We start from the raw sequence: 25,210 nt of genomic DNA, 5'->3' as shown, positions 1-25,210 counted from the left end.
CCCCTCCCCCGCCCCCCTCCGTGGGTAGGGCCCACGGGGTGGGGGCGGTCATTTCTGACTTCCTTCTGGGGACCCCGGTACCTTTGTGTCTTTCTGTTGGTGAGATTTGGTGCCGGGCAGAATGATCTGGGCCTTCGGCCTCTCTGGGTTACTGAAAAGCTGTGCTGTAATGCCCGACGTCTCGACTGCCCAGCCTCCCTCAAGTGCAGCTTGTAAAAATGCTTCAGGACAGCGGTGTGTATGAGGGGGGTTGGTATTCCAATTCCCATGGACAGAAAATTGGGTATCGGCCAGTTAAAACTTCGTACTGGGACCGTGGCGTGGCCGCTTCAGGCCATCTTAAAGAGCGGGAGGGTGAGTCGAGGCTAACCGGAACAGACAGGCTCAGCCGCCACTTACCGCCGTGTGTGTCGCGCACTGTGACATTGCAGTGACATTTGCAGCTTTATTTTGTGCGCTGCTGTCTCAGGACCTTGGCAGGCCCACAGCAGTGATATCTGTTCCTCTGGTACAGGGTGGCGGAGGGAGGGCAGCGCCAGGAAGCCCGAGGCTGGTTGACTGCTCTGCTCCCAGTGCTGGCGTGACGGTTCCCGTGAGAGCGCCGAGCTGCGACAAGAGGCACACGTTTGTGTCCCCGCAGCCCGCGCCCTGCCACCCGCCCGGCCTCTGCTCCAGCTCCAGGCCCCGGGTCGGGGGACGATCTGTTTCCCGAGTTCTCTCTCTCTTTCTCCCTTTCTGATCCTTTCTGGAGGAATGCGTTTGGGGCTCGGATGCCCCTGACTTTCTGACCGGGAGCATCTTCGGGGGCCGCGTCACAGGGGCCCCGCCACACTGCATCCTTGAAGCCGGGGTCCCTGCCTCTTAGCTGCGAGCATCTTGACATTTGGAAAGGCGCCGTCCCGAGGAAACCCCAGAAAAGGCTTTACCTTGTGAAGTGCGACGTCATCGTCCCGCCGGCCTTCGCCGCTTTGTTGGCCCCGGACCATGTCAACCTGCCGTCCACCCTCCAGCAGGCGATCGGACGGGGCGAGCCGCGGGCTTCCCATCTGTTCCCTGTTTGCATTTGGGCGCCATTTCAAAAACCACACGGGAAAGTTTATAGGCAAACATTATAAAAAGTGACAGTCTGCAGTGCTGCTATGGCTGGTCTGGCAACATAAAGCGTTACCTGAAATAGCTTACTGTTCCAAACTCCCTCCCTGCTTCAGCTGTCCTGGGACGGCCCTGCTGGTGACACGGGGGAGGGACCCAGGGACGTGTGCGTTGAAGTCGCATAAGTCACGGCCCTTCTGGACTTTGACAGTCTGTCCCCTCCCCGGGCTCTGGGCGCATACAGGCCAGGGTTTGCTTCCCTGTGCTTGTTTACCCGGAGGTGAACACCTGCGGCTTGCAGCCAGTGACGTTGGCATGACGTCACTCTGAGAGGTCATGATCCCCACCCTCACCTGCTGAGGGCTGTCCCCCCCGCCTCAGTGTCCTCCTCTTCCCAGATGAGGCCCCTCTGCTGCCCACGGCGGGGACCGCACAGGCTGCATGCCGGGGACGGGCTACAGGAGTGCCTGTTCTCTCGTTCTTTTAATATCCACATAGTCACTTGGATATTAAGAAAAAAAGCTGTGTGATCACTCTCTGCTGGTACTTCTCGGCCTTCGGAACCTCCGGGGAGCAAGTCGAAGTTGATGCACCCACCGCGTGCATGTGACGCGTAGAAACCAGCACGGTGAGCCCTCCAGGGGACTGGGGTCACCTCGCCCGCTTCTCCCCTTGGCCGTTTTAGGTCTCCGTGACAATGTCGGACGCTGGCGTGTGTGTGTGTGTGTGTGTGTGTGTTTTCCCACTTTGAATTACTGTTATGAAAGATGGACGGAATTTTGTGTCTGTCTGTGGACGTCTCTGAAAGAATATCTGGTGTGGAGCAGAGTGGCTTCTGGAACCTTCCCCCGTTGTGTTTTGGCAGGATCAGACGAGGGACCAGGTTGGACTGGGCGCTCCCTGTGGATTTCTCCCCCGCTCTGCGTAAGAAAGGTTAAAAGTAAGCTGTAGCACCAGAAAAAAAAAACAAAAAACAAAAAAACAAATCCAGGAAACATTAATATGACTATAAAAGGTATTGTTTAAATCTCCCGGGGAATACTTTGCCCTGTGTCAACGGTCCTGCTTTACAGAGCGGGCCGCGCAGCCTGCTGGAGCAGGGGTGGGGGTGGGGAGGGGGTGGAGGCACCGGGCCCTGTCAGTGGAAGCAGATCCGCGTCGGGGAGCATCGCCGGTGCGTCATCGCTGGTGTCGGAGGACTTAGCAGATCTTCTTGGCTCCCCACCGAACGGTGTGAGGGAGATACCTGTGCAGGTGTGTGCGCGGCACTCACGGAGCATGTTTGCAGGGCGCGGGCAAGACAGTCACCTGTCACCTGTAGCATTCAGACACAGAAGAGAAACCCAAGCCGGGAGTGGCCTCCTGGGGACGGGCGGGGACAGGGTGGCCTCCGCTGAGCCAGCTGTTTGGGTTCCAGGCAAAGCGCCCATGTCCTTGGCACCTTGTGCCCAGGTGTGTTTGATGCAGGAACCCACAGGCTGGGCGGGGGTGCGCCTGGGCGGTGTGGCAGTGGACCGTGTGGCATCCCTTCCCCCCGCCCCCAACGGTCTTCCTTCTCTAGGCACTGTTTTTCCCCAAACGCTTCCTCAGTCCTCTCCTTGTTTTCAAAAAAATTTTAACGTAGGCTTGTTTACTTGGAGGGTGCAAGCAGGGGAGGGGCAGAGAGAGGGCTCTGTGCTGACAGGCTGACAGCAGCGAGCTGGACGGGGGGCTCGAACCCATGAACCGCGAACCCATGACCTGAGCTGAAGTCGGATGCTCAACTCACTGAGCCACCCATGTGCCCCTATTTATTTATTTTTGAGAAAGAGGGAGAGAGCACATGAGCATGGGAGCGAGGGAGGGGCAGAGACAGAGAGACAAAGAGACAGAGAGACAGAGAGAGACAGAGAGAGAGAGAGAATATCCCAGTCAGGCTCCATGCTGTCAGTGTAGAGCTCGACACGGGGCTCGAACTCTCCAACTGCGTGATCATGACTGGAGCCGAAATCAAGAGTCAGGTGCTTAAGTCCCTGGGCCACCGAGGCGCCCCCTCTCCTTCTTTTCGTTCACCCATTCGCCCTTCTCCCCGAGCCACGCCTACAGTCTGAGTGTGAACATCGCATTGCTGGGCTTTGCTGAAGTTGCCACAAACCCCCAGTGACCCGGTGAGCCTTTTGTGAACCGATCCATCGGGTGTGGGTTCGTTCAGGCTTGAAGTCAGGTGGCCTAATTGTAATGGATGAACACCATTCGTGATGTATTCTGGAGAGTTCTTTTACTGTCCTTGAAGCTTATCCTCTAACTGGAAAACGGGGTGACAGTTTTGACCTGGTTTTACCAGAGAGAAGGACCACGTTGAGCCGAAGTCCTCTTACGGGCCGGGTGAGATGGGAGCCTGTCCGTAACATTGACCTGCGTCTGGGGAGATACTGGTCCAGACGCTCTCCGAGTATCCTCTGAAGATAGTGGTGCCAGAGGCGTGGTGAGCGTCGTCAGCCTCGAAGGACAGCGGGAGTGACGGTCACGGGCCCGACAGGTTATAGATTGGACGCCGAGGTTCCTGTTGGTTGGCTCATCGGATCCTCACAACCAATGCCGCGTCATTTCGGCATTCCTGCTCCTCAGTGGGGGAGGGACCGGGGTGGAGTGGGGCTCAGGGGACCATCCTTTTCTTGCGCACGACGGCACATTTATCGTCAGCTCCTGTGTGTCCGGCCCCACACGAGACGCGGTCCCTGCCCTTGAGGCCTCCGTGGGCCACGTTCCTCCTTTACCACCAACCAGCAGGTGGTGGTGTCTTTGTGACGTTGGTCCGGGCACCCCTGGCTTCCGCGAGACCCAGTGGTTTACCTATTTGAGGTGAAGGCAGATATTCTCAGCGAAAATGCGTTCCTTTAATAACAGGGAAATCGTAACTCTACTTTTGTCGGGAGAGAGAGGTTTCTGCGTCCTAATTGCAAGTATCTTGCTTATCTTTTTTTTTTTTTTTTTTTTTTAAAGCAGTCTCCATACATTCTCCTGCCTGCATGAAATAGGGACATGGCTCTCCTGATGGGAGGGGCCAGGGCAGAGGCAGTCTGGCTACGCGTCTCCCCGAGAGGGTGAAGATTCGCCGTTCGGGGTCCAGCCACTCCTGCGCAGACCTCTCTTGATGTCCGGTCCTGGCTCAGAGGAAAGCAGATTCTGTAGTATTCTCGGTACCTTGCTGACGATGCCGTGTGGTCCCGATAAATATTATTTTGTGACCCAGGCTAATCCGCGATAAATTCACTCTTGACGTTGTGGGTGCTGTTTCGGTAATTACTGGTTGGTTATATGGGACCCAAATGCCATCTGATCCTTGCTTTAACCAGCTGTGAAAGGGACTCGGCCAGGTGTCCTGTGGGGCACCATCACTTCCGATGGGACTCCAAGCTGCTGGAGATGGGGCAAGGTCCGTGATCCGGGGTCGCGCTGAATTCCTTTTTTCTCTTCCTTCCCCTCTTTCCCACATGTTTCTTCCTTTTCTCTGTCCTGCTCGGGCTTCAGAGTTCAGGACATTTCTAGGAGTCCCTCAATTCAGGTGCATTCGGGCCTCAGCAAGCTCAGGAGGCATGTGGCCTGAGGAACCTTCCAGCTGAGGTCCCGGCGACATCTTTCAGACATCACTTTGCCCTTCAACTCCTCAGAGCAGCCTTCTCTGAACATCCCGTACAACGGGGGTTGGCAAACTTTTCGTAAAGGGCGAGGCTTTGCAGAGGACGTAGGGTGTCCGTTGCAGCCGCTCAGCCCTGCCATTGTGACACAACAGCAGCCCCAGACAACACTTAAGGAGCAAACGTGGCTGCGTGCCAGGAATACGGTGTTTACAAAAACGGGCAATGGCTGGGTTTGGCCCGGGGGCCGTGGTTTGCCAGCTCCTGCTCTAGAGAGAGCCCTCCCCCTCTGTCTTGTTTGTACCGCTGTCTTGCTGTATTTGGCTTCCTGACAAGACCGCCTCCCGTACTTTATATATTTTTTGTAGGCTTTTTGTTTATTGTCGGTCATCTCCACCGTAATTAAAGTTCCACCAGTGAGGCAGGGATTTTACTGTTCCCTGTTGCTCCCTGAGCATCTAGAACAAAGCATGGCCCGTAGGAGGGGTCTCGTAGGTGTAGAATGAGAAAGACAAAAACTTGCTCGGAAAGCATAGCCTGCAAATTGGGGTTTTCTGCCCTCGTTTCAGGGTGTGTGTGTCCATGTTAAATCAGACTCTTATTTCCTTCCTCTATTTTGTTGTGGTGGTGGTGGTTCTCTATGTCTCTTTCAACGTCTGGGCTCTTCTTGGCACATATGCCTTTGAAGGTGCCCCTTTGGGGAGCCCTGGCCCTCCCATGTTGGCTGGTGGTGGTGGTGGTGAGGATTTCTAGAACCAGATGCACACGGTCCTCACTGTTCCTTCGGCAGTGGGACTAAGGCACGGAGTGACTTTATTCCATTGCCATGTGGGAGATTTGTCCAGACTACACTCAGAAGGACAACACAGTTGCCTTGTGATGCTGCCCAGATTTGGAGCTATCCCAGCGCTGGGAAGCTTGATGTTTCCTGGGCCTGGGACTCTGGGTACCATTCACAGTTCCATTGTGATGGATGAAAGCCCATTCATGGGTCCTCGTGGGTCCCGGCCAGCGGCTCTGGGTGCTCCCCTTGTAGGCCTGTGGCTCCCTCTCGCTGTGCTCGTGCAGGTTGCCTGAGTCCCCTCTTGCCCTGAGGATTTGGGGACCGCAGTCACGTTCAGCACGGGCCCCTGCCATGTGTGTGTTGCTCGGGGCCAGAGGGACACCCAAGGAGACCTGAGCCCTCCATCTACATCTCTGCTGTCCCCCTGGGCGACAGGACACGTCCATGAGCTACGTGCTGCTTCCCCAGAAGTTGGCTCAGCGGACAGGTGAACGGGGAGGGGACATCCGCTCCACCCTCAGGCCCGGGGGACCGATGGCAAGCTCATATCCAGCTGGATGATTTGGGCCTTGAAGGATGAGTTGGGTTAACGGGGAGGCGAGGGAGGGAGGAGTACCTCTCAAGGAGTTAAAGGCCAAGGCCCCGAGGAGGCTGGAGCACAGGGTGTGCGGTGGGTGCTGGTGGGCAGGGAGGGACCCAGCTGTGAACGTGTCAGAGGGTCAGGTGCTCAGCTGCCTCATTTCCAGATCTGTCTAGGTACGATACGGAGACCTCCTCTTGGCTTTCTGGGGCATTTTGTTCTTTTTGGTGTTAAGAAAAACAGCGTGTTCCAGCTTACCCAGCACAGTATTAAGTCTCCAGGCCAGCAAAGCGATCTGAGCCTTTGAGAGTTTTGTACAAGGACCCATTAGCGTCCCTTGAGTTTGGGCATTTCATTTTAAGAAGCTCGGCATTGTGACAACAGGCAAAGTCTAGCGCAAATGGGGTGTGTGTGTGTGTGTGTGTGTGTGTGTGTGTGTGTGTGTGTGTATGTGTGTGTAAAGGTGTAGACACAGCCATGCAGTCGCATTGAATAAAAAAATTGTAAAACACACGTCCTTACAGATCAAAAATGCCACAAGAATAGAATTCCCCACGTGTGACCCTTGTAAGCAGGCTTTGGATTGGTAACAGACTGCAAAGTTTTCTTACATTATCCTTCCACGCTGGGTTTTGGGTGTGTGTTTACGGCCCTACAGCTTGTGGAGACAAAGTGGGGCCGCTTCTATTGGGCACTTCCTCTGGTCGATGTCTCAGACACTCCGTCTGCTCTGTGCACGGCTTCCTGGGTGCAGGCGGAAGCCAACGCCTGCTGGGGCCCTTTGCAGACCAAGAACCGCCTCTCCCAGGAATAAACGGGCCGCCACTGACCTTTGTTGGACGTTCTCTCCTTTTCCTCCTTCCCATCTGTCTCCATCTTCTCTCTCCCACCTTTCTGCAGAGCCGCCAACCAAATACCAAATCTCCCAACCTGAAGTTTACGTGGCCGCGCCCGGGGAGTCGCTAGAATTGCGCTGTCCGTTGAGAGATGCCACCATGATCAGTTGGACTAAGGATGGGGTACACTTGGGGCCCAACAATAGGACAGTGCTTATTGGGGAGTACTTGCAGATAAAAGGTGCCACGCCTAGAGACTCCGGCCTCTATGCTTGCACGGCGGCTAGGCCGGTAGACAGCGAGGCTGTCTACTTCATGGTCAATGTCACAGGTGAGTCGGCCTGCGCGCCCTCTGCTCTCTCTTCTCTGTAGCCGTTTTCTGGGTGAAATTGCACTGGACAAGGGAACTCCTAGCGGGATCTGCTAATTGGATGCCACGCACAGAGCTCCCTAATTTGTTATTGATCTGTTTTTGAAGTTCTTCCACGGGGACCGGCTCTGCCAGAGGGGCTGGTCATTAAAAATGACAGGATTCTCATGTGCAAGGTAGCATTTTTCTTTTAAGACAGCATGCTTTTATAGAAGTAGAAAACACATCTCCTCACTGCCCCCCCCCCCCCCCCCCGCCATAGTGTTTGCATCTTTGGCCGTTAAAATACAGGATTGCAATTTGATATGGAAGATTTCGGGTTCCTTTTATTAAAACTCGAGTTTCTCTCCTTGATTTTTCTCCCATGCAGCGAGGGGGAACTAGATGGAGGCCCCCTTTCTGGCCAAGTTTAAAGATTTGCTTTCAGAAGTTAGTAAATTCTGCCGGGGACTAATTCCCTTCTTGAAGGGGATCCTGACAACTGAAAGGTGGTGTTGGAAAGAATCTTTGGATAATAACGCAATCAGTAAATTTGCCGGGGCCTTGAATACTGTTGGAAGCTTAAAATCCAGTTTTAATATATCCAACTTGACAGTATGTTTAAAAAACGCGAAAGCAGAAAGCACTGGGAATCCTAATACAGACCAACTGTCCTCACGGAGAGAAAATTGAAGCCCTTAAAGCCATCTTCGCTAAACAAGACCTCAGACTTTTTGCGGGGGCTCCTGGGTTGTGGCGTTCCCTGTCCAGAAGGACTAAGTTGTACGTGATTACAGCCTTTTGCTTTGCAAAAACACAACCATGGATATATTCTTTTGAATACAGATGCCATCTCATCCGGAGATGATGAGGACGACACGGAAGGCTCCGAGGATTTTGTCAGTGAGAACAATAACAAGAGTAAGTAATGGCCGTCTCGGAAGGTCCCCGAGAGAGCAGAGCCTGGTGGGAAGTCCGGACTCTAACCTGCCGTCTTGTCCACTCTTCAGAACGCTGTGCCCTGCGGCCCTTGACTTTTCTCTGCTGTGTCTCCTCTCCTGGCTTTCTAAGCTGAGAATAAACCAGTGTTCCTGTATACCCTTCTCTACCGTTTGTCCTTTCTTATTGTGTCACAAGTCACTCTTTCTCGAAAGCAGTTCCCAGTTTTCTGTCCTCGAATTTCGTTTTCTCTCCGGTTTCTCACTGTTCGGAGGCGTGATACGAGTAGAAAACACGTACCACCCTGGTCTTCTTTGTAACCTTTGATGGTGCTTGGCTTACCTCTGTGGTTCTCAGCCGGGGTGGGGGGGGGGGATTCTCCTGCTTCTGACTCCCCTGGGGGACATTGGGCAACACTTGGTGGTCTCAGTAGGGGGAGGAAGAATGCCAGTGACCTCCAGTGGGCAGAAGCGAGGGGTACTGCTAGTAAACATCCTGCAATGTACAGGACAGCCCTTAACAAAGAAGGATCTGGTCTAAACTGTCAGTAGGGCTGAGGTTGAGAAACTGGGGCCTTTTTTTTTTTTTTTAACATTTATTTATTTTTGAGAGATAGAGAGACAGAGCGTGAGTGGGGGAGGGGCAGAGAGAGGGGGAGACACAGGATCCGAAGCAGGCTCCAGGCTCCGAGCTGTCAGCACAGAGCCCGAGGCGGGGCTCGAACTCCCGGACCACGAGATCACGACCTAAGCCGAAGTCGGACGCTTAACCCACTGAGCCCCCCAGGCACCTCGAGAAACCGTGACCTTTTCAGACATTGCTGCATGCTGAGAGGAAATAAGGGAAGGGGGCCTTGCTTTGTAGACAGTGACAGAGCAGGGAGCCAGCAAGTACTGTTTGCTTTTCAAAGGCTGTTAACACGGAGCAGTGACACGTGGGAGAACCTGGGTCAAGAAGAACTCGGCCTCTCTTACTCTGACACCTCTAAGTGGGGGTGACCCTGGGCAAGTAATTTAACTTCTCTGCCTCGGCTTCTTCAACTGTAAAATGGGAATAATAACATCCCGTGGGGTTGTTACGAGGATCAGACAAGTTTGTGTTTGTAGGGCGCTCGGAAAAGTGTGGGTCGCGACGTTCAGTACAAAAGATAAAATGTAGCATTTGTTATATTTCCAGTAACACGGCTTGAATGTTCCCCCAAGTGCTTGTACATGAGTTGCTGGCGTTCTTTGCTTAGGTGTTCTATTCTGCATGTTTTCAAAAGGACCTTAGTTTAATAAATTCTTACAAGGCTTAAGTAATAAGAAAGTTAGTTATGAAAATAGGCAGGGCTTTTGAAGACAAGAAGAGAAAATAACCTGGGATAATGTGTCAAATGGGGAGTTGCATTTGTTCTAGTCTCCTAGCAGCTTAGGCAAAAAGGGAAAACATTTATAGTTTTCATTGTTTTGGCAAGAGAAGGCTTGGGTTCTGGACCACGAGCATCAGCATCGTCTAAGAACTTACTAGAAATGAAAAGGCCAAAGCCCCACCCCAGACCCCGGACTGGAAACTCCGGGGATGCTTCTCATGTGCGCTGAAGGATGAAAAGCACTGACTTAGGGATTCACACCTTGAGATCTGCCTTGAGCCGTGTGCGCTCTTGTTTATAAAACTGTGGGTGAGTGAAACTGTCTTCTGCTGTGATTTGTACCAACCTTCTTGGGAAGTTATTATGGTTATTTTTTTAAATAACGCATCACTGGGACATCAGAAGACATCACTCCTTGTTAGTGCTTTGGCTCTGGCCGGGAAGGCAGTGGATGACCCTGCTTTGAAGGTGTGGCTTTGGGCAGGTTCGGTGCCGGTTGCTGGCTCGGGCAGTGCCCCCGACGACCCCATAAGGTGGAGGGAGCTATTATTCCCGTTTTCTTGATTGGAAACTCACGATTCGGTGAGCAAAAGGCAAAGCCGCCATTCGCTCGCAGGCCTGTGGCGTGTTGAATCACGGCACCCCCCTGCCAGTCCCCAGGGTGACGCTGGGGGGGTGGGGGTGCAGGGAGGATGCCGGCACTGTTGTTGACGGCTCTCAGGTGGGGCCCACGTGTGGGATGTCCAAATCTGGCAGCACCCGGGTTGTGCTGGCCGGCCTGGAACCTGCCTCGTCCTGGTGAACAGAACCACGTCTGAGAGCCCGTTCCCAGGAATTCTTGGGAAGCCGTAAAACGTAACAGCAAGGTATGGGTTACGTAACAAGTAGACTGAGTGAACTGAGTGAACTTTCTGGTGATTGCGAGGGATTACCTGCCGTGGACCTCCAGGGTTTCGTCCCGAACACGGGTCCCAACCGCCCGGTGCCTGCGCAGACGGGCCAGGGAGTGGAGCGCACTTAACGAATGCCATGCCTTCACCCTGTGGCCAGCGTTCTTTGTAATTAGCTCTCGAATGACACCACGTCTGCCCTGCGGTGGGTGCTCTGCGGTGATTAAGGGCTGGTGTTAGCTGTACCAGGGAGACACTGCTGTCGGGAGCTGCCTCTATTTGGTGCCTGTGAAACATTAGACACGATTTAAAGTGATAGCAGCTCTTAGCTGGCTACTTGGCTTCTGCCATCTGTTAGTGTGATTAGGCTGGTCTGATTCACAGGTGCAGCCTGGGGCAGTGGAGATTAAGCAGCTGTGGCCTGTGTGGACAGAGGAATGCCACGGCCGGGGTAATTGGCAAGGCGGGGAAGGGGATGTTGCCATTAAAACAATTTTTTGCCACCTCCAGTGTCAAATGCCTGACCTGATTAATAGGAAAAATTATAGAAGCGCCGAATTCCATGCGTTTTCAGGCACCTGCAAAACACCCGTGGGTCCAGATTGATTCCTTCGGTGCCTTCTGATTGTCTGGAGACGTCACTGGGGTGTGTTTGAAAGCTCCTCTTGGGTGAAGTTAACAGATGATGCTCCGGTGACCCTGTGCTGACAGTGACAGTTCTGGACTTTTCTAAGTTTTTTTTTGTTTTTAATTTTGGTGGTTAGCTGTGAGAAGGCAAGCTTTTATCTGCCTGGTAGAGTTCCGAAAGTATGTACAGACTACAGAAAGCATGGCAGTCCAATACAGGGGCAAAAATAAGTCCAAAATTAAGGCAGGATCGTTGGCTATGGGCCATGAAAGTAGGTCTGGTCTGATTTTTAGAGGGCTGTTTTGCCGTATTCGGGTTGACCTTAACGCTTACACCATTGGTACACGACCCAGCTCAAAGGTGGGCTCCCCCATGGGGGGTTTCCTTATCGCTTCGCGTGTTCTATTCCCTCGCATCTCAGCATCACGATGCATCTCAGACCCGCCTTTCCTGGTAGACCACTGTTGGAGGCAAGGACTGGCCTCGATGCTGAGCGAATGTTTTTTGGAATTACAGTCCTCCTCTACATCTTTTGCTGGTGCTTTACAAACAGAGTGATGCTCAGGTCTGGCCTGTACCTTAAGAGAAGAGGCTGGTGCTTCTCAAAGTATGTCCCGTGGAACCCTAGTCCAAGGGCTCTGTGCCAAGAATGGGTTGTCTTTTGAAATGAGTTTGAAAAATACCTCTTACTCTCTGACCCTTTCTTAGAGACTTACCCGGTGCACCAGCAGAATACGTTCTCTCCAACGTTCTATAGTAAAACATCTGTTTAATTTTGGCTTTTCCCAGGGTTTTCCAAACGCGTTGACCGTAAGACCCTTTTGAAAATACAGCACTTTACTAACATCCTGTTGCACATGCTTTGAAAATCCCTGCAATGGGCTGATTTGATTGACCTGACTTTGCTTTTGCCTTTTAAGTCAAGCCCTTCCATCACAGATGTCAAGGGCATTCTCGGGGCATATTTTAGCAGCTGACTAACTGATGACCTCACACCTTACCCGCGCTTGACTGTTTCCCTGCGCGGAACAATTCTGTGATGTCATTACAAGCCTAGCTGCCAGGAAATAATGCTTCTTACATATGCCCTTTAGTGAAACAGACTTTCTCCGGACAGAAAGTTGCAATTCCAAATGCTAATTTTTGAAATGCATCCAGGTTGAAGGTTTTGAAGGCTTCAGAGTTTATAGTTCAGCATCGGAAAGCATAACTTAATTAGCCCTTGCCTCCCCTCGGTACGAGGTACCTTTACGGGTTATCTGGCAGCAGATGAGTAGACCTGCGTGTCCCTTTTTTTCCCAGGTGATTTTTATTACCTCGAGCTTGTGTTTCAGCGATTCATGTTTCTGAAGAGTTTCTTGGGAAACCATGATTGACGAAGTTCAGGTTGACTGCTGAACTAGAAGGAGTTGATAGCGAGGCAGCTTTATCAAGATCTGTGCTTCAGGAGTGGTTCTTTCTCTTGAGTGAGGAGGAGAGAGACAAGGCAATTTTCCATTTTGGTTTTCATTCCTGTTGAGACGTGCAGGTGCCCGTACTCCTGTGTCAGGGAGAAAGGCAGTTGGCAATTGTCTTTGGAACTGGCTACGGAAAATGAAGGGACTTGGCCTGGGATTCCACGCTCCTTTCGTTGCTTAACCTGCTGATAATAACAGTTTATAGTCACCTTTGGTCTAATTGGGCCTTTTACTTGGTAGGGGTTATTAGCTAAGTTGGTAAATGTGTTGGTTTCTTAGTTGGGTTACGCAGTTTCCAGGAATTGAAAGTTATAGTAACAATAATAATAATAATAATAAAAAAAAAACCCAAAGCACACAGGCTTCCTGAACTTTTTTTTTTTGGACATTTCTTTGTAATGGAAACCTCATCCTAAATTGGTTTGGGTGTTTTTTTTTTTTTTCGCAAAAGCCAGGGATGGCGTTCTATCTGGAAGGCTGGATTGAATTATCTCTTTCTTGGCCTCCCGTGTGGGCAACCAGCATAACCAACAACTGGAGAGTTTTCTTTTGAAGGCAGATCCTAGGAGCTCCCACGGGGCAGCTGGTCGCCCAGTGGACTCAGACATTTCAAAGGTGGGTCATTTGTCTGTTTGCTTTAATGGGTTTCTTATCAGTGCTTCAACCGATCGGCAAGGTGTTGTTCTTAATGAGATTCTCAAATAAAACCCGCCGCCCCCATAATCACACATTCACTCACATCTCCATATTTTGTTGGATTTGTTTTCTCTTAGCTTATGCAAAACTGAAAACACGAACCTCAGCCTACTGTATGGTTGAGCTCAGAGACCTCTTCCCACCCCCACCCAGTCAGGGTCAAAGCATTCAAATGTCCTGATTAGTGATATTTTTAAAGGCCCTAATTATAGACTTAAGACAGAGGCCTTAGTGGGGCTTTAGGGAGTTTGTGAGACTTAATCTAGGAGCTGAAACAGGCTCTGTTTTTTTATTTTTGCATCAATAAAAATACAGTTGGCAGTCATTAGCGTCCGCAGCTCACATAAATCTTGAACTTTTGACTTAATTACCATGGGAGAGTTCAAAGGGCAGCCTGGAGTGGTTGAAAGAGCACAGCCCAGGGAGCTGGAGTCCTGGGTCTAGCCTCAGCCTGGCCTTGGCCATGCAGCCTTGATCAGATCACTTAACCTTTCTGGATGACATTGATCACGTCAGCCGTTGGACCAGATGGTCGCCGAGGCCTTTTGGTACAGTGGTAATAGGATTCCGTGTTTTTCCTTTAAACTGTTGGGCTGTGCTCTCTTTTTGATTTCAGAAAGAGAGGAGACTATAGACCTTAGCCATCTGTATTGAGATATATACTGGGGCATGGAAGGGCTGCTGTGGGGGCAGCCCACGTTTTTTCATTACGTTATCATAGAAACCCTCTAATCCTACCATTTGTTGACACAATCAATATCTGCCTGGAATACCTGGACAGAATGTTAGAATAGGGAGGGCCCTTATCAGAACACTCAGTTCACCTCCCTCATTTTATAGCTCAAGCTTTTAGCACTTGTTCATCTGGTACATTCTTCCATCCATCCATCCATCCATCCATCCATCCATGTAATAAACACTTGAGTGCCTACTCCATAGGCTAAAGATGACTTACACTGTCCCCTTCAGATGCTCTACTCTTACTGGTCAGCAGACATCGAATGGAATAAATTTCAGTATGGGGACACCTTGGTGATGGAAGTATATGTAAATGACAAGCCCAGTGAAGGAATTTGATCAGTCTGTGCTGTGGGATGGAGGTGGTATGTTGAAGGAACTTTGAGGGAAGTTTTTGTGGGGTTATACATCTCTTTTTAACCAGCACATCTTAAGAGACTACTGCTGTATTAAAAGTATAATTCTATTTACTTAGACTCATCACTGGTATATAATAACTGTTTCAGTATAGAAAATGATAATGAGTAGGTACCCCGTTACGATGGATTTTTCTTATTTTTTAAATTTGGCTGGGTTTTACTGTTCTTACTGTTTAATGACTCAGCATCATTCTTTAGCTACATGTTACATCAGAAGGTCTGAGAATGTCCGAGCAGACGGGACGAACCTGTCACGAAGGTCACCTTGTTTACTTCCAATTTAGTATATTTCATTTTTTTATGCCATCCAAGATTTCCACAGTTCCTTTTCTATTAATTGACTTGAAACTCACTCCTCCTGCCTCCCTAAGATTATGCTAGGGAAGATACATTAAGTGGATACTCAGACCCTTCTTTGAAACAACATGATGGAGACTTGGCTTATAGTTTTTGTCTTTTATAAAGTTGTCGAGGAAACATTTGTATGGAGCACCGACCATGTGTTCTCTTTTGTAGGTCGTTAATTTGTTAAGTGAGTTCCTCCTCTGCGTGTTCACCAGCCATGGTATGAAAAGAGGCCTCCTTAGGTAGAAAAGCTTGCTTCGGAGCCTGGTCCTGGTCTCTCACCAGCTGCATTGTCGTTCTTGGGGTGGGGGGCGGGGATGGTGGCTGGCATTTCCATGTGTCCAGACTGCAAAAATGGCAGGAGATAACAAATAGAGTTTGCAGAAGACATGAGGCCACCGATGAAGGAAGCGAAACGGGGCTAGTCCTACAGTACCATTATTTTTCTAGACCTTCCAGGTTCTCCCGTCTTCACGTAAAACTAGTTTCTTTCAGGAGGAGCCATGATAAAATACTAAAATAATCCCTCCCCTCTAGCGTCATGCTCGTGAAAACAATTCATGAGCTCAAAATCTTAAAGAAAAGCCTAGTCACAGATGGGTGTTGTCCTGTATGATGTTAGCACTCACTCAGAGTGGGACTGGGCAGAGCACTGGGGTGGCCCATCGCTGCCACACAGAGGACCTTGAAAACTTGGCTCCATGGCCTTTCTGTGGAGTCACTATTTACAGGTATTCAGGAAAAGGGAAAGTTGCAAATGTGGGTTTCCAGTGATAGCCACATAGGCGATCTGTTTCTGCTTTGTTGATAAGATTTTACGGTGCCCCGCCCACCTGGGATCCCAGTGACTTCAGGTGACAAGTATGGTGGTGCCCATAACCCTGCCTCATGGCTGTGTGTCTATTTCGCACGAGCAGGTTTTTATAGGTGCAGTTTTGACGACTGAAATTTTACCCCAGGGACGTGGCTTCCTGCCAGAAATTCCAGCAAAATTCTTTCACCCTTGTCCTTAAATCATCCCTTAGGTGCCAAGACGAAGGTGCTGGTTGCCAGTGTGCTGTTGCCACAGGCCATGACCGTACAGACTCATGTGGTTTGGGGTGATCCCTGCGTGGGTTACGGTCTCCCTGACAGCTTAGCCCAGTGAGAGAGGAACAGAGCAACATTCCTAGTTCCTTAAACTAAATCCTCCCCCCCCCTTTTTTTTTCTTTAACATTTTAGGGAACGTAAAAATCATGCCTAATGGAATGTAAGCACGTATCTGGTGATTTCTTTTCTGTAAAAAAGAAAAGACATTCCAGAGGATCAGCTCAGCCGTAATCGATGCTATCTGAAAGAGTCACTACATTAATATTTAGCTAATTCGTATGAATAGGCTATTGTGTTTACTTACACAAATGACATGAGTACGGACACCTGACAGCATGAGGTATGCTTTTCATTTAGGTCAGATTTATAAAAGTCTTTGTGTAGCAACAAAGCTCATTATTTATTTTGTGCTCTTAATGGTTTCTTTTCAGTGGCTGTGGCTGTGGCTGGATTTTTCTAAGTAGAAGCTTTTAGAGTGAAAGATTATTGAAATTGTTCCAGTGTATGCCAGGCCCGGGGAGTCTTGTGATGAATGGTAATCAGATACTCCCTGGTGAACCCTCAGAAGACTGGGTGTGTTTAGGGGCATTTGACACCCAAAGCCACATGGCTACCAAGTTGCCTACTCATTGCAGATACAGCTGATTTCAGAGGAAAGAGTGTAGCCCCGTTCTTTCACGCTTGGCTCTCCCTCCCCGCTCCCCCCCCCCCCCCCCCCCCCGCCCCAACCCTCAGATCTTTCTTTCCCTGGCATGCAGGACTGACCACCTCAGTTTTGCCTTGCTTGCACCATCTTCTTGGCACATCGTGTAGACTCCCGTCTGTATCCCACCACCTTGACACTTAGATAAACAAGGACAAAGAAGGTACAGCATGCCCTTGTTAAGAAATCTCCGCTCCACCTTTCATAGCCAGGTTTCAAGAGCAAGGGTGAGGCAAACAGGGGTAGGTAGTTTATCCAAATTCCTAATTGTGCCACGAAAATCCGGCTAAGTGAAGGGGTTTGTTGTCACCCCTTAGGAGCGAGCTGTGTCATCCACAGAATAGAGGGAGGGGGCTTGTAAATCTGTGTCAGAGACCAACCCCCTGCCTGGGCCCTTTTGCCTCTGGTTTGTGGAGTGGGTGTGCTCCTTCTCAGCCTAACCCTCAGCAGCAGTAAACACAGTTAGGAATCAGTCTTGTAGAATTTCAGTGTTCTAGGATGTTCTAGAATGTCCAAGGCCCCGTGGGTGGATGCTTCGGGAGAATTTTGGCTACCGGTTTGCGAAGACAGAAACATACGTGTGAAACGTGAAATAGCTGTACAAGGTTTCAGTGGAACTTTTGGGCAGTGATGTAGAAGGCAGTGTGCCTTCGGGCCAGCCTGGCTGTCCTGGACTCTGGTCTTCGACATCAGAGTGGTTGAAAAGGACGGATTCCAACCCCTTGGAGAAGCTGGTTCTTAACTAGCCATGGACAGTAGGGGCAAAGATTCTGGAATCCGACTGCCTTGGCTCAAATCTTCCTGTATCTCTCTCTAGCTTTGTAGCTGTTCTGTGCCTCAGTTTCTTCATCTCTAAACAGGGATTGTGATAATGCCTCTCTCATTGGATTGGTGTCAGGATTAATAGGTTAAACACGTAAGAGCTTTTAGAGCTCTGTTTGGTAAAACACAAAGCACTCAGTGCTCGGTAGCCGTTGTTGTTGGCCGGCATGAAGAATTATGGCGGTATCCTGGATTGATGCTGTGGTTCTGATTGAGATCAAATGCCCTTCATTTGGCAACTTAAAAAGTTGTGTCTTCTTTTGAGTTTAAAGGGTCGCTTGTTTGTATCCATGACTTTGAGGGCCATTCAGAGGGCTTAATTTTACATGACATATAATCCGTAGCCTCCTAGTAAGTTTTTTTCGGCTCAGACATGGTAGTAGAATTATGGCATTCACAACCACCAAAAACTCTTTCCTCCATTTAAAAAATGAAAACAATAGGGGCGCCTGGGTGGCTCAGTCGGTTGAGCGTCCGACTTCAGCTCAGGTCACGATCTCCCCGCTCGTGAGTTCGAGCACCGCATCGGGCTCTGTGCGGACAGCTCAGGGCCTGGAGCCTCCTTCGAATCTGTGTCTCCTTCTCTCTCTGCCCCTCCCCTGTGCGCGCTCGCTCTCTCTCTCTCTCTCTCAAATATAAAAATAAATAAAAATTTTTAATAAAAAAACAAAAACAAAAATTAAAACATAGTGCGAGGGCTTTTTGATTTGTCACATAAAGTGCTGCGAAGTTAATGCTGCGTCCCTGAAACGTTTACCCTATTAGGATGGTAAGTTATCTCCTTGCTGAGCCTTTAAAGCTTCGGTGGGTAAGTTGACGTGGCTTCGAGCACAACTTGCTTGTGTGTGTATGCGATCGTTTGCTAGGTGTGGTGATCTAAAAGGATCCATTCTGGAGGACTCAGCTGCTACGGTTGTATGCGTTGTCGCTGTCCATATAAAGTAGCATTTAAAAGCATGATTCAACATGAATTTATATTCTGGCACTAAGAACAAGGGAGAGAAGGTACCTCAAACACTCCCCCCCCCCTCCCCCATTAAGAAAGAGAAACTAACAAGAAGTTCATCTCCAGGGACCTTCTGCTAGGCCATCTGCTAGACTTCAGAACAGTTTTCTCCTCATGTAAATATTACCCAGAGATTTTGAAAATGTCAGATCGTTCACATACAAAGTAAAATTCTCTTCCGTGTCATGGAAATGAAGCTCTCCCTTTCCATACGTTATAACGTTGTTTTCCACAACAGGAGCGCCATACTGGACTAACACAGAAAAGATGGAAAAGCGACTGCACGCTGTCCCTGCAGCCAACACAGTCAAGTTTCGCTGTCCAGCTGGGGGGAATCCAACACCAACTATGAGGTGGCTGAAAAACGGAAAGGAATTTAAGCAGGAACATCGCATTGGAGGCTATAAGGTAAAATCAGGTTTCCAAAATGCTCTATTTCTTACATTTTTGTTAATCCATTTTTAAGTAGTTGAAAGGTAGGAACCTTCAGAAGGGATATTTAAAAAAAAAATGAAAAATCAGTAATTATCATAATTGGTCATTTCCACACTTGACATTTGAAAAAAGTTTTCCTGGGCTTACAGGTTAATTTATCTATCTTTTAATGTTTATTTATTTTTGAGAGAGAGAGAGAGAGAGCGCAAGCAGGGGAGGAGCAGAAAGAGAGGGAGACACAGAATCTGAAACAGGCTCCAGGCTCTGAGCTGTCCGCACAGAGCCAGACGCGGGGCTCAAACCCACGAACCTCAAGATCATGATCTGAACTGAAGTCGGACACTTAACCTTAAGACTGAGCCATCCAGGCGTCCCTGGGCTCACGTGTGCTTTCAAAGCATAATTCCCATTTCTATTGTTCTTTTTTTTTTTAATGTTTATTTATTTTTGAGACAGAGACAGAGCATGAACAGGGGAGGGTCAGAGAGAGAGGGGGACACAGAATCGGAAGCAGGCTCCAGGCTCAGAGCTGTCAGCACAGAGCCCGCTGTGAGGCTCAAACTCACAGACCGTGAGATCATGACCTGAGCCAAAGTCAGAAGCTCAACCGACTGAGCCACCCAGGCGCCCAATTTTTTTTTTTTTTTAATGTTTATCTTGAGAGAGAGCATGAGTGGGGAAGAGGGGCAGAGAGGGAGAGAGACCATCCCAAGCAGGCTCCGAGCTGTCAGCACAAAGCCCAACGCAGGGCTCGATCTCATGAACTGTGAGATCATGACCTGAGCCAAAATCAAGAGTCGGACACTCAACCGATTGAGCCACCCAGTCACCCTTACATTGTTCTTTATGTGAGAAGAGTTTAATAACAGAAGTTGAGAGTCTGTTTCCTGTATACTTTATTGTCTGGAACACTAAAACTGGCGCAGCATTGGAGAAGCAAACTTGTACTTGCCCTGTTTGGGCAGGATTGTAGGATAGGGGGTGGACTTGGCTTAGACGCTGGAGTATGAAATAGTACTTCTTAAGAGAGAATGCTTCCGTGGTGAGAGAGGCAATCTCTCCATCCTCTGTCTTCACGGCCCTGGAGAGCCCATCACAGAATGTGGTGATGAGTAATCTCATCACTCAGGCAGGGGTGAGGGGCGGAGGGGGAGGTGGAAATTGACCACCCTCTCCCTGAAAAGGCCTGTAGATGCCTATTCGGGCTTTTGTTCGTCCATTCGGCACACGCCGATGGGCATAGTCTTTGGCAGGCACCGTCCTAGGCGCTGGCAGAGCACGGCCCTAGCTCACAGGGGTTCCTCGTCTGATAGGGAAGGTGGATGAGAAAGCCACAGCCTGGATGGGCTGAAGTCAGAAGGGCATGTTGTCGTGTGGATGTGCAGGGGGAGATGATGTGGGCTCTTTGGGAGGCTACGGATAATGGAGGTCAGGAAAAGATTCTGGGCTGAGTTTGAAGGAAGGGTGTCTCAGGAAGAGAGACATGGGATGTCTAAGTTATTTTGGAAGGGGAGGCCTGGAGGAATTTAATTTAGTATATGAGGAAGACTTGGGGAACCTTACTGTGACATTCTTTGGTGTGTTTGGAAAGCATGAACGGGTGCATTAGTTACCTATTACTGTGTAACAAATTATCCCAAGACCAGTGACTTTAAACAACACTTTTATTTAAAAAAATTTTTTTAATGTTATGTTTATTTTTGAGGGGAGGCGGGGAGAGACACAGAATCCGAAGCAGGCTCCAGGCTCCGAGCCATCAGTACAGAGCCCAACGCAGGGCTTGGACTCATGAACCACGAGTCATGACCTGAGCCAAAGTCGGACGCTTAACCTAAGACTGAGCCACCCAGGCACCTCTAAACAGCATGTATTATTTCACAGTTTCTGTGGGTCGGGAATCCAGGTGTGGCTTAGCCGGGCCTTTCACCTCAAGGCCTCTCACAGGATTGCAACTAAGGCTTGAGTCTGGAAGTCTGATTTGTAGGGTCAGCTGGGGAAGGACCTGCTTCCAGACTCATTCCCGTGGTTCTTGGATTCACTTCTTTGCAGGTGGTTGGGCCAAAAGCCTCAGTTCCTTGCTGGCTGCGGGCTGGAGGCTGCCCTCAGTTCCTCACTCGCCCCATGGGCCTCTTAGTACGGCAGCTCTTCCTCAGGGAGAGCAGAAAGGAAGGGGTAGCGTGTGAAGAAGATAGAAGTCACAGCCTTTTGTAACCTAATCATGGAAGTGACATCCTACCACTTTGGCCGTTTTTCTGTTATTAAGTAAATCATTAGGGGAGGAGATGAAATCCCCAAGGTCATGAATATCAGGAGACCTGGGGAATCACTGGCAGCCATCTTGGAAACCTGCAAGGGGGATAAATCCGAGGATGCTCTAGCCTGCATCCCAGCTTGTTAAGAACCAGGTTGGGGCACCTGGGTGGCTCAGTCGGTTGGGCGTCCGACTTCGGCTCAGGTCACGATGTCACAGTCCGTGAGTTCGAGCCCCGCGTCAGGCTCTGGGCTGATGGCTCAGAGCCTGGAGCCTGTTTCCAATTCTGTGTCTCCCTCTCTCTCTGCCCCTCCCCTGTTCATGCTCTGTCTCTCTCTGTCCCAAAAATAAATAAACGTTAAAAAAAAAATTTTTTTTTTTAAAAAGAACCAGGTAGAAGAGGACTTCCTGGTGGCAGGAGTGAGATACCGGGAAACGTCAGGACTTTCTGCTGTATACCTGTGTCTAACACACCCGTGTCACTTGAGAGGGTACTTGAGTCCTGACCCGTCACTGCTGTGGTTAAGTGGACCTCCTCTCCCCACAAAGTGCTCTGGGGGCCTCTTCTGAAATACCATACACAATTCTCACCTTTAAAGGATTGTCTTCTTCAAAAATTTGTGACTTTTAACATTTAGACATAGCTGGAAGCCTGGGCGGCTCAGTTGGTTGAGTGTCCACCTGTGGCTCGGGTCATGATCTCATGGGTCATGAGTGTGAGCCCCGCATCGGGTTCTCTGCTCTTGGTGCAGAGCCTGCTTTGGATCCTATGGCACCCCGTCTGTCTCTGCTCCTCCCCTGCTCACACACACACTCTCTCTCTCTCTCTCAAATATAAACAAACATTTAAAAAAAAAAAAAGTAACTAGATGCTCAGTCCCAGAGGATAATAGGGAAAAGCCTATGAATAGATTCCTAGCATGTGTGGGGCAGTTTGTGTGTGAAACAGATGTGAGATACACCTGCTGGGAGGTGGGTGCCTCTGAAGTTCTGGAAGCAGACGCACCTCGCTGAGCTTCCGTGATTCCTGCTTGTTGGTGGGACTAGTAGGCAGGAGGGTGGTTTTTCTCTTCACCCTGTTAGGTCAGTCCTCACACCAGGCACAACGAGATTGGAAGGTCGGCTTGCTTTCTTTGTAAAGGACGAATTGACAAAGATTTCATTGGGTGGTGCTGCTTGGAAAGAAAGAGTTAAAACCGCCACAGTTGTGGCCCCTGGGGATCATTCTAACCACCAAATGCTCTCCAAAAACATAATTGATGCAGTTCCAGTGATACATTTCAATACGACTAAAGTATAAGGCTGGTGGTCAAAATCCTGGTGGTTAACTAATTTCCTCACTTACGACAGCCGTGGAAAGAAGTTAAAAGAATTAATGAGCCTCCAGAAACTCCTGGTCTCAAAATAAATAGGACCAACATCATTATTCTGGGTAAGGAGGTTTTTGCGAATCTGAATTAGTGATTATAAATGTGCCAGAAGGCTAAGGGGTGCCTGATGAGGAAATGCTGCTTGATTTTTAACAGGTGTAGTTCAGTTTTAATTATTGAGGACAACATTCTACTAACTGGAGAGCACCTGCACCCTAAAACAACGTGGGGAACCTTTAGCAGAATACCTTTAACCTGTTCCCGTGGAGGCACAGATGACCAAAAGTTTTTTTGTTGTTTCATGTTTGAGCCGTTTCTGGAGCGAAAGAATGGGAATTTGAGCGCATGGGAACAAAAATCTAAAGTATATCTTGCTCTAGGGACGCCTGGCTGGCTCAGTCGCAGAGCGTGCAACTCTCGGTCTTGGTATTGTGGGTTCGAGCCCCACATTGAGTGTAGAGATGACTTAAGAAATAAAATCTTAAAAAACTTATATTTTGCTATTAAAAAAAAAAAAAAGGCAAGGAGGGGAGAGAACTGTACCTTTGGAACATGGTGTGCCGGCCGGAGGTGATGCGGGCACATTTCTGGCCCCGCTGGACTTTCTCTGGAGAAGAGTCCATGGCAATGCCTGAGCGCCCTGGGCTGTGGGGGGTTGGTGGGGGGATCACCCCATCAAACGCAAAGATGGTCAATCTGGATTTAGTAAGGAGTTTTCACAACAGTTGTGGCACTGGACGTTGATTTGGGGGATACTGGTTCTCTCAGAAATTCCATGGACTCAACCCAGGTCCCCAGGTCACGAAGTCCTTGGTGGTCGCAGAGGCCAGCATGCCCCAACCTCCCATCGGTCCAAGCTCTCTGGCTGGTGCAGGCGTCTTCAGGGCTCAAACAGGGTAGAGGCAGGAGCATGGGGTTCCCGCCAGGTTTGCAAACACTGTCTACGGACACTTTTAAAGAATTCTGCTTCTCCAGCGTTCGCCCCGAGGGAACCCGTGCATACAATGCACTCCCCCTAAAGCAGAGACCTTACTGACACACGGACAGCCCCATGTCCAAACGCCCGTCTCCTCTGACTCCTATCCCTTTGCCACTTTAGTTAACGAAGAAGCAAAGCGTCAAGTTTTCCAAGATGTATTTTTCCAGAAAGCAAGACCTGAAAGTTTCCGCAAACAAACGTGTGTTATTTCTGTGATTTTTTTTTTTTTTTTCTTCATAAATCTCCTTCTATAAACCATGGTGACTCTGTCTAGCTCAACTGCCTGTCGAGTTCTTTTCTACCTGTTTATGGATCCGGCACCTTGGCCCTCACCCATGGCGTTCCAGCTTGTTCTGAAGTGGTCTGCCTATGTGGCCAGTGAAGGGAGAAGGGAACACAAAAAGCCAAAACAAAATCAAAGAGAATTATGAAATGGGACAGGAAGCCCATTTTAATTAAAATGACCAGTAGAGCTCTTTGGTATGGCTCAGTCTTGTTTACCAAAGAACTCATGCTGAGCCTTCCTTAGGTGATTAAGAGTCACATTGTTTTTCTTAGTATGTGGGCAAAGGCTGGTTGGATGTTATTATTTATGGTGGTAGAGGTCGATTTGAAGCATAACTGTATCTCCCTAATTGTGCTTATGCCCGGGCTTTTTCATCAGTCTTGACGGTGGGCAAGTTGTTTAAGCTCTTCGTGTTTAAGGCCACCTGTCCTTAAAATGACAACTTTGGACAGATGATCTTGAAGGTCTAACCCCCTCCCAACTGTAATTTAGTAGCATAACCATCAACCATTTTTTATCATCAACAATAGCACAGAATTTTTTTTTTTTTAAGAAAGAGGTTACCTTTAAGGCTAGATATTTCATAGGGCTCTGAACAATAATTACAATTTAATGCAGAAAAGCCACAGCACCGGGGTAATTAATAGACCACCTCAGTTCCCAAGTCGTGCCCAGGTAATGACTGAAACATAGAGGGGAAGCGTATTCTTAAAAATTGCATTTCATGCCACCTAGTAACTATAAGAACCAAGAGAGATCACAGGACAAAGCCCTCCCTCAACCTGGCCGTGAAACTGGCACGCGAGCATTGGCTTCAGGCATCTGGAGGTTGGAACTCCCATGGAGCCCCTGAGCAGAGTGAAGCATGACACAGTTTGGACTGTCCATTTCCTAGTCTATTTCAGATCCAAGAAAAGACAGGGGAAAACCTCTTTTCTTATAATCACAATGAAAACCTGATGGTTTTAATGGGTAGGTTAATTAGAGTTACGTTTTCTGGGTTACTTGGAAGTCACATTAGAGACCTTTGCTTAAATGGTATGCTTAATCCCAAAATCTGTTTATTTGGAAAAATCGCTACCCTTGTCCTTATTAATATATTTATACTTTGTTGAGCTCTTTCTCAGCCAAGACAGTTCAGCTTTAATCCCAGAGCAGGCAGTCTGTGATGAGGAAGCAGGTGTATGTTGCCATCAGCCAGCATGCGCTGACCGCTCCCATGTGTCCTGACCGTGCAAGGTGCCCCCCACTGTCTGCCATGGCGCTGGGTCCCCTGCGCAGCCCAAACAGGGGAGCGCTGTTGTTTTACCCCTTTTCCAGATGAGGCTGGTCCTGAGACTCCTCAGTGGCAGGGCTGACATTTGGACCCAAGTGGTTTTCTTCCACAGTTGATGCTCTGACTTAACTTTCTTCAGATGTGGTTCCATGTTTTTGTAAGAAACACTGGTGGTAAATTAGAAATCTGGAAACAGTGCTGGCATCCCAGGAACACGTGAGGATCCGTTGGCCCAAAGGTGTTCTGTTGAGAGCAAAGCTGGGCATCTGAT

General features: G+C 49.3%; 1 protein-coding gene across 10 annotated transcripts in view; it reads left to right on the top strand.

Moving 5' to 3' along the window:
* The window catches only part of FGFR2 (fibroblast growth factor receptor 2), a 110,428-nt gene that overhangs the window by 22,012 nt on the left and 63,206 nt on the right, over positions 1-25,210 (top strand). For 5 of the 10 annotated variants that reach the window (XM_045439717.1, XM_045439716.1, XM_045439714.1 and 2 more), the window contains exons 3-5: positions 6,974-7,240; positions 8,105-8,179; positions 18,581-18,750. In XM_045439717.1, coding sequence (XP_045295673.1) covers positions 6,974-7,240; positions 8,105-8,179; positions 18,581-18,750 — 512 coding nt within the window. The remainder of the gene's footprint in view (positions 1-6,973; positions 7,241-8,104; positions 8,180-18,580; positions 18,751-25,210) is intronic. The other 5 variants (XM_045439722.1, XM_045439721.1, XM_045439720.1 and 2 more) reach the window with 2 other exon arrangements.

This window comes from Leopardus geoffroyi, chromosome D2, assembly GCF_018350155.1.
Source record: "Leopardus geoffroyi isolate Oge1 chromosome D2, O.geoffroyi_Oge1_pat1.0, whole genome shotgun sequence".
Classification (NCBI taxonomy): domain Eukaryota; kingdom Metazoa; phylum Chordata; class Mammalia; order Carnivora; family Felidae; genus Leopardus; species Leopardus geoffroyi.
This window is presented reverse-complemented; position numbering and strand designations above follow the sequence as displayed.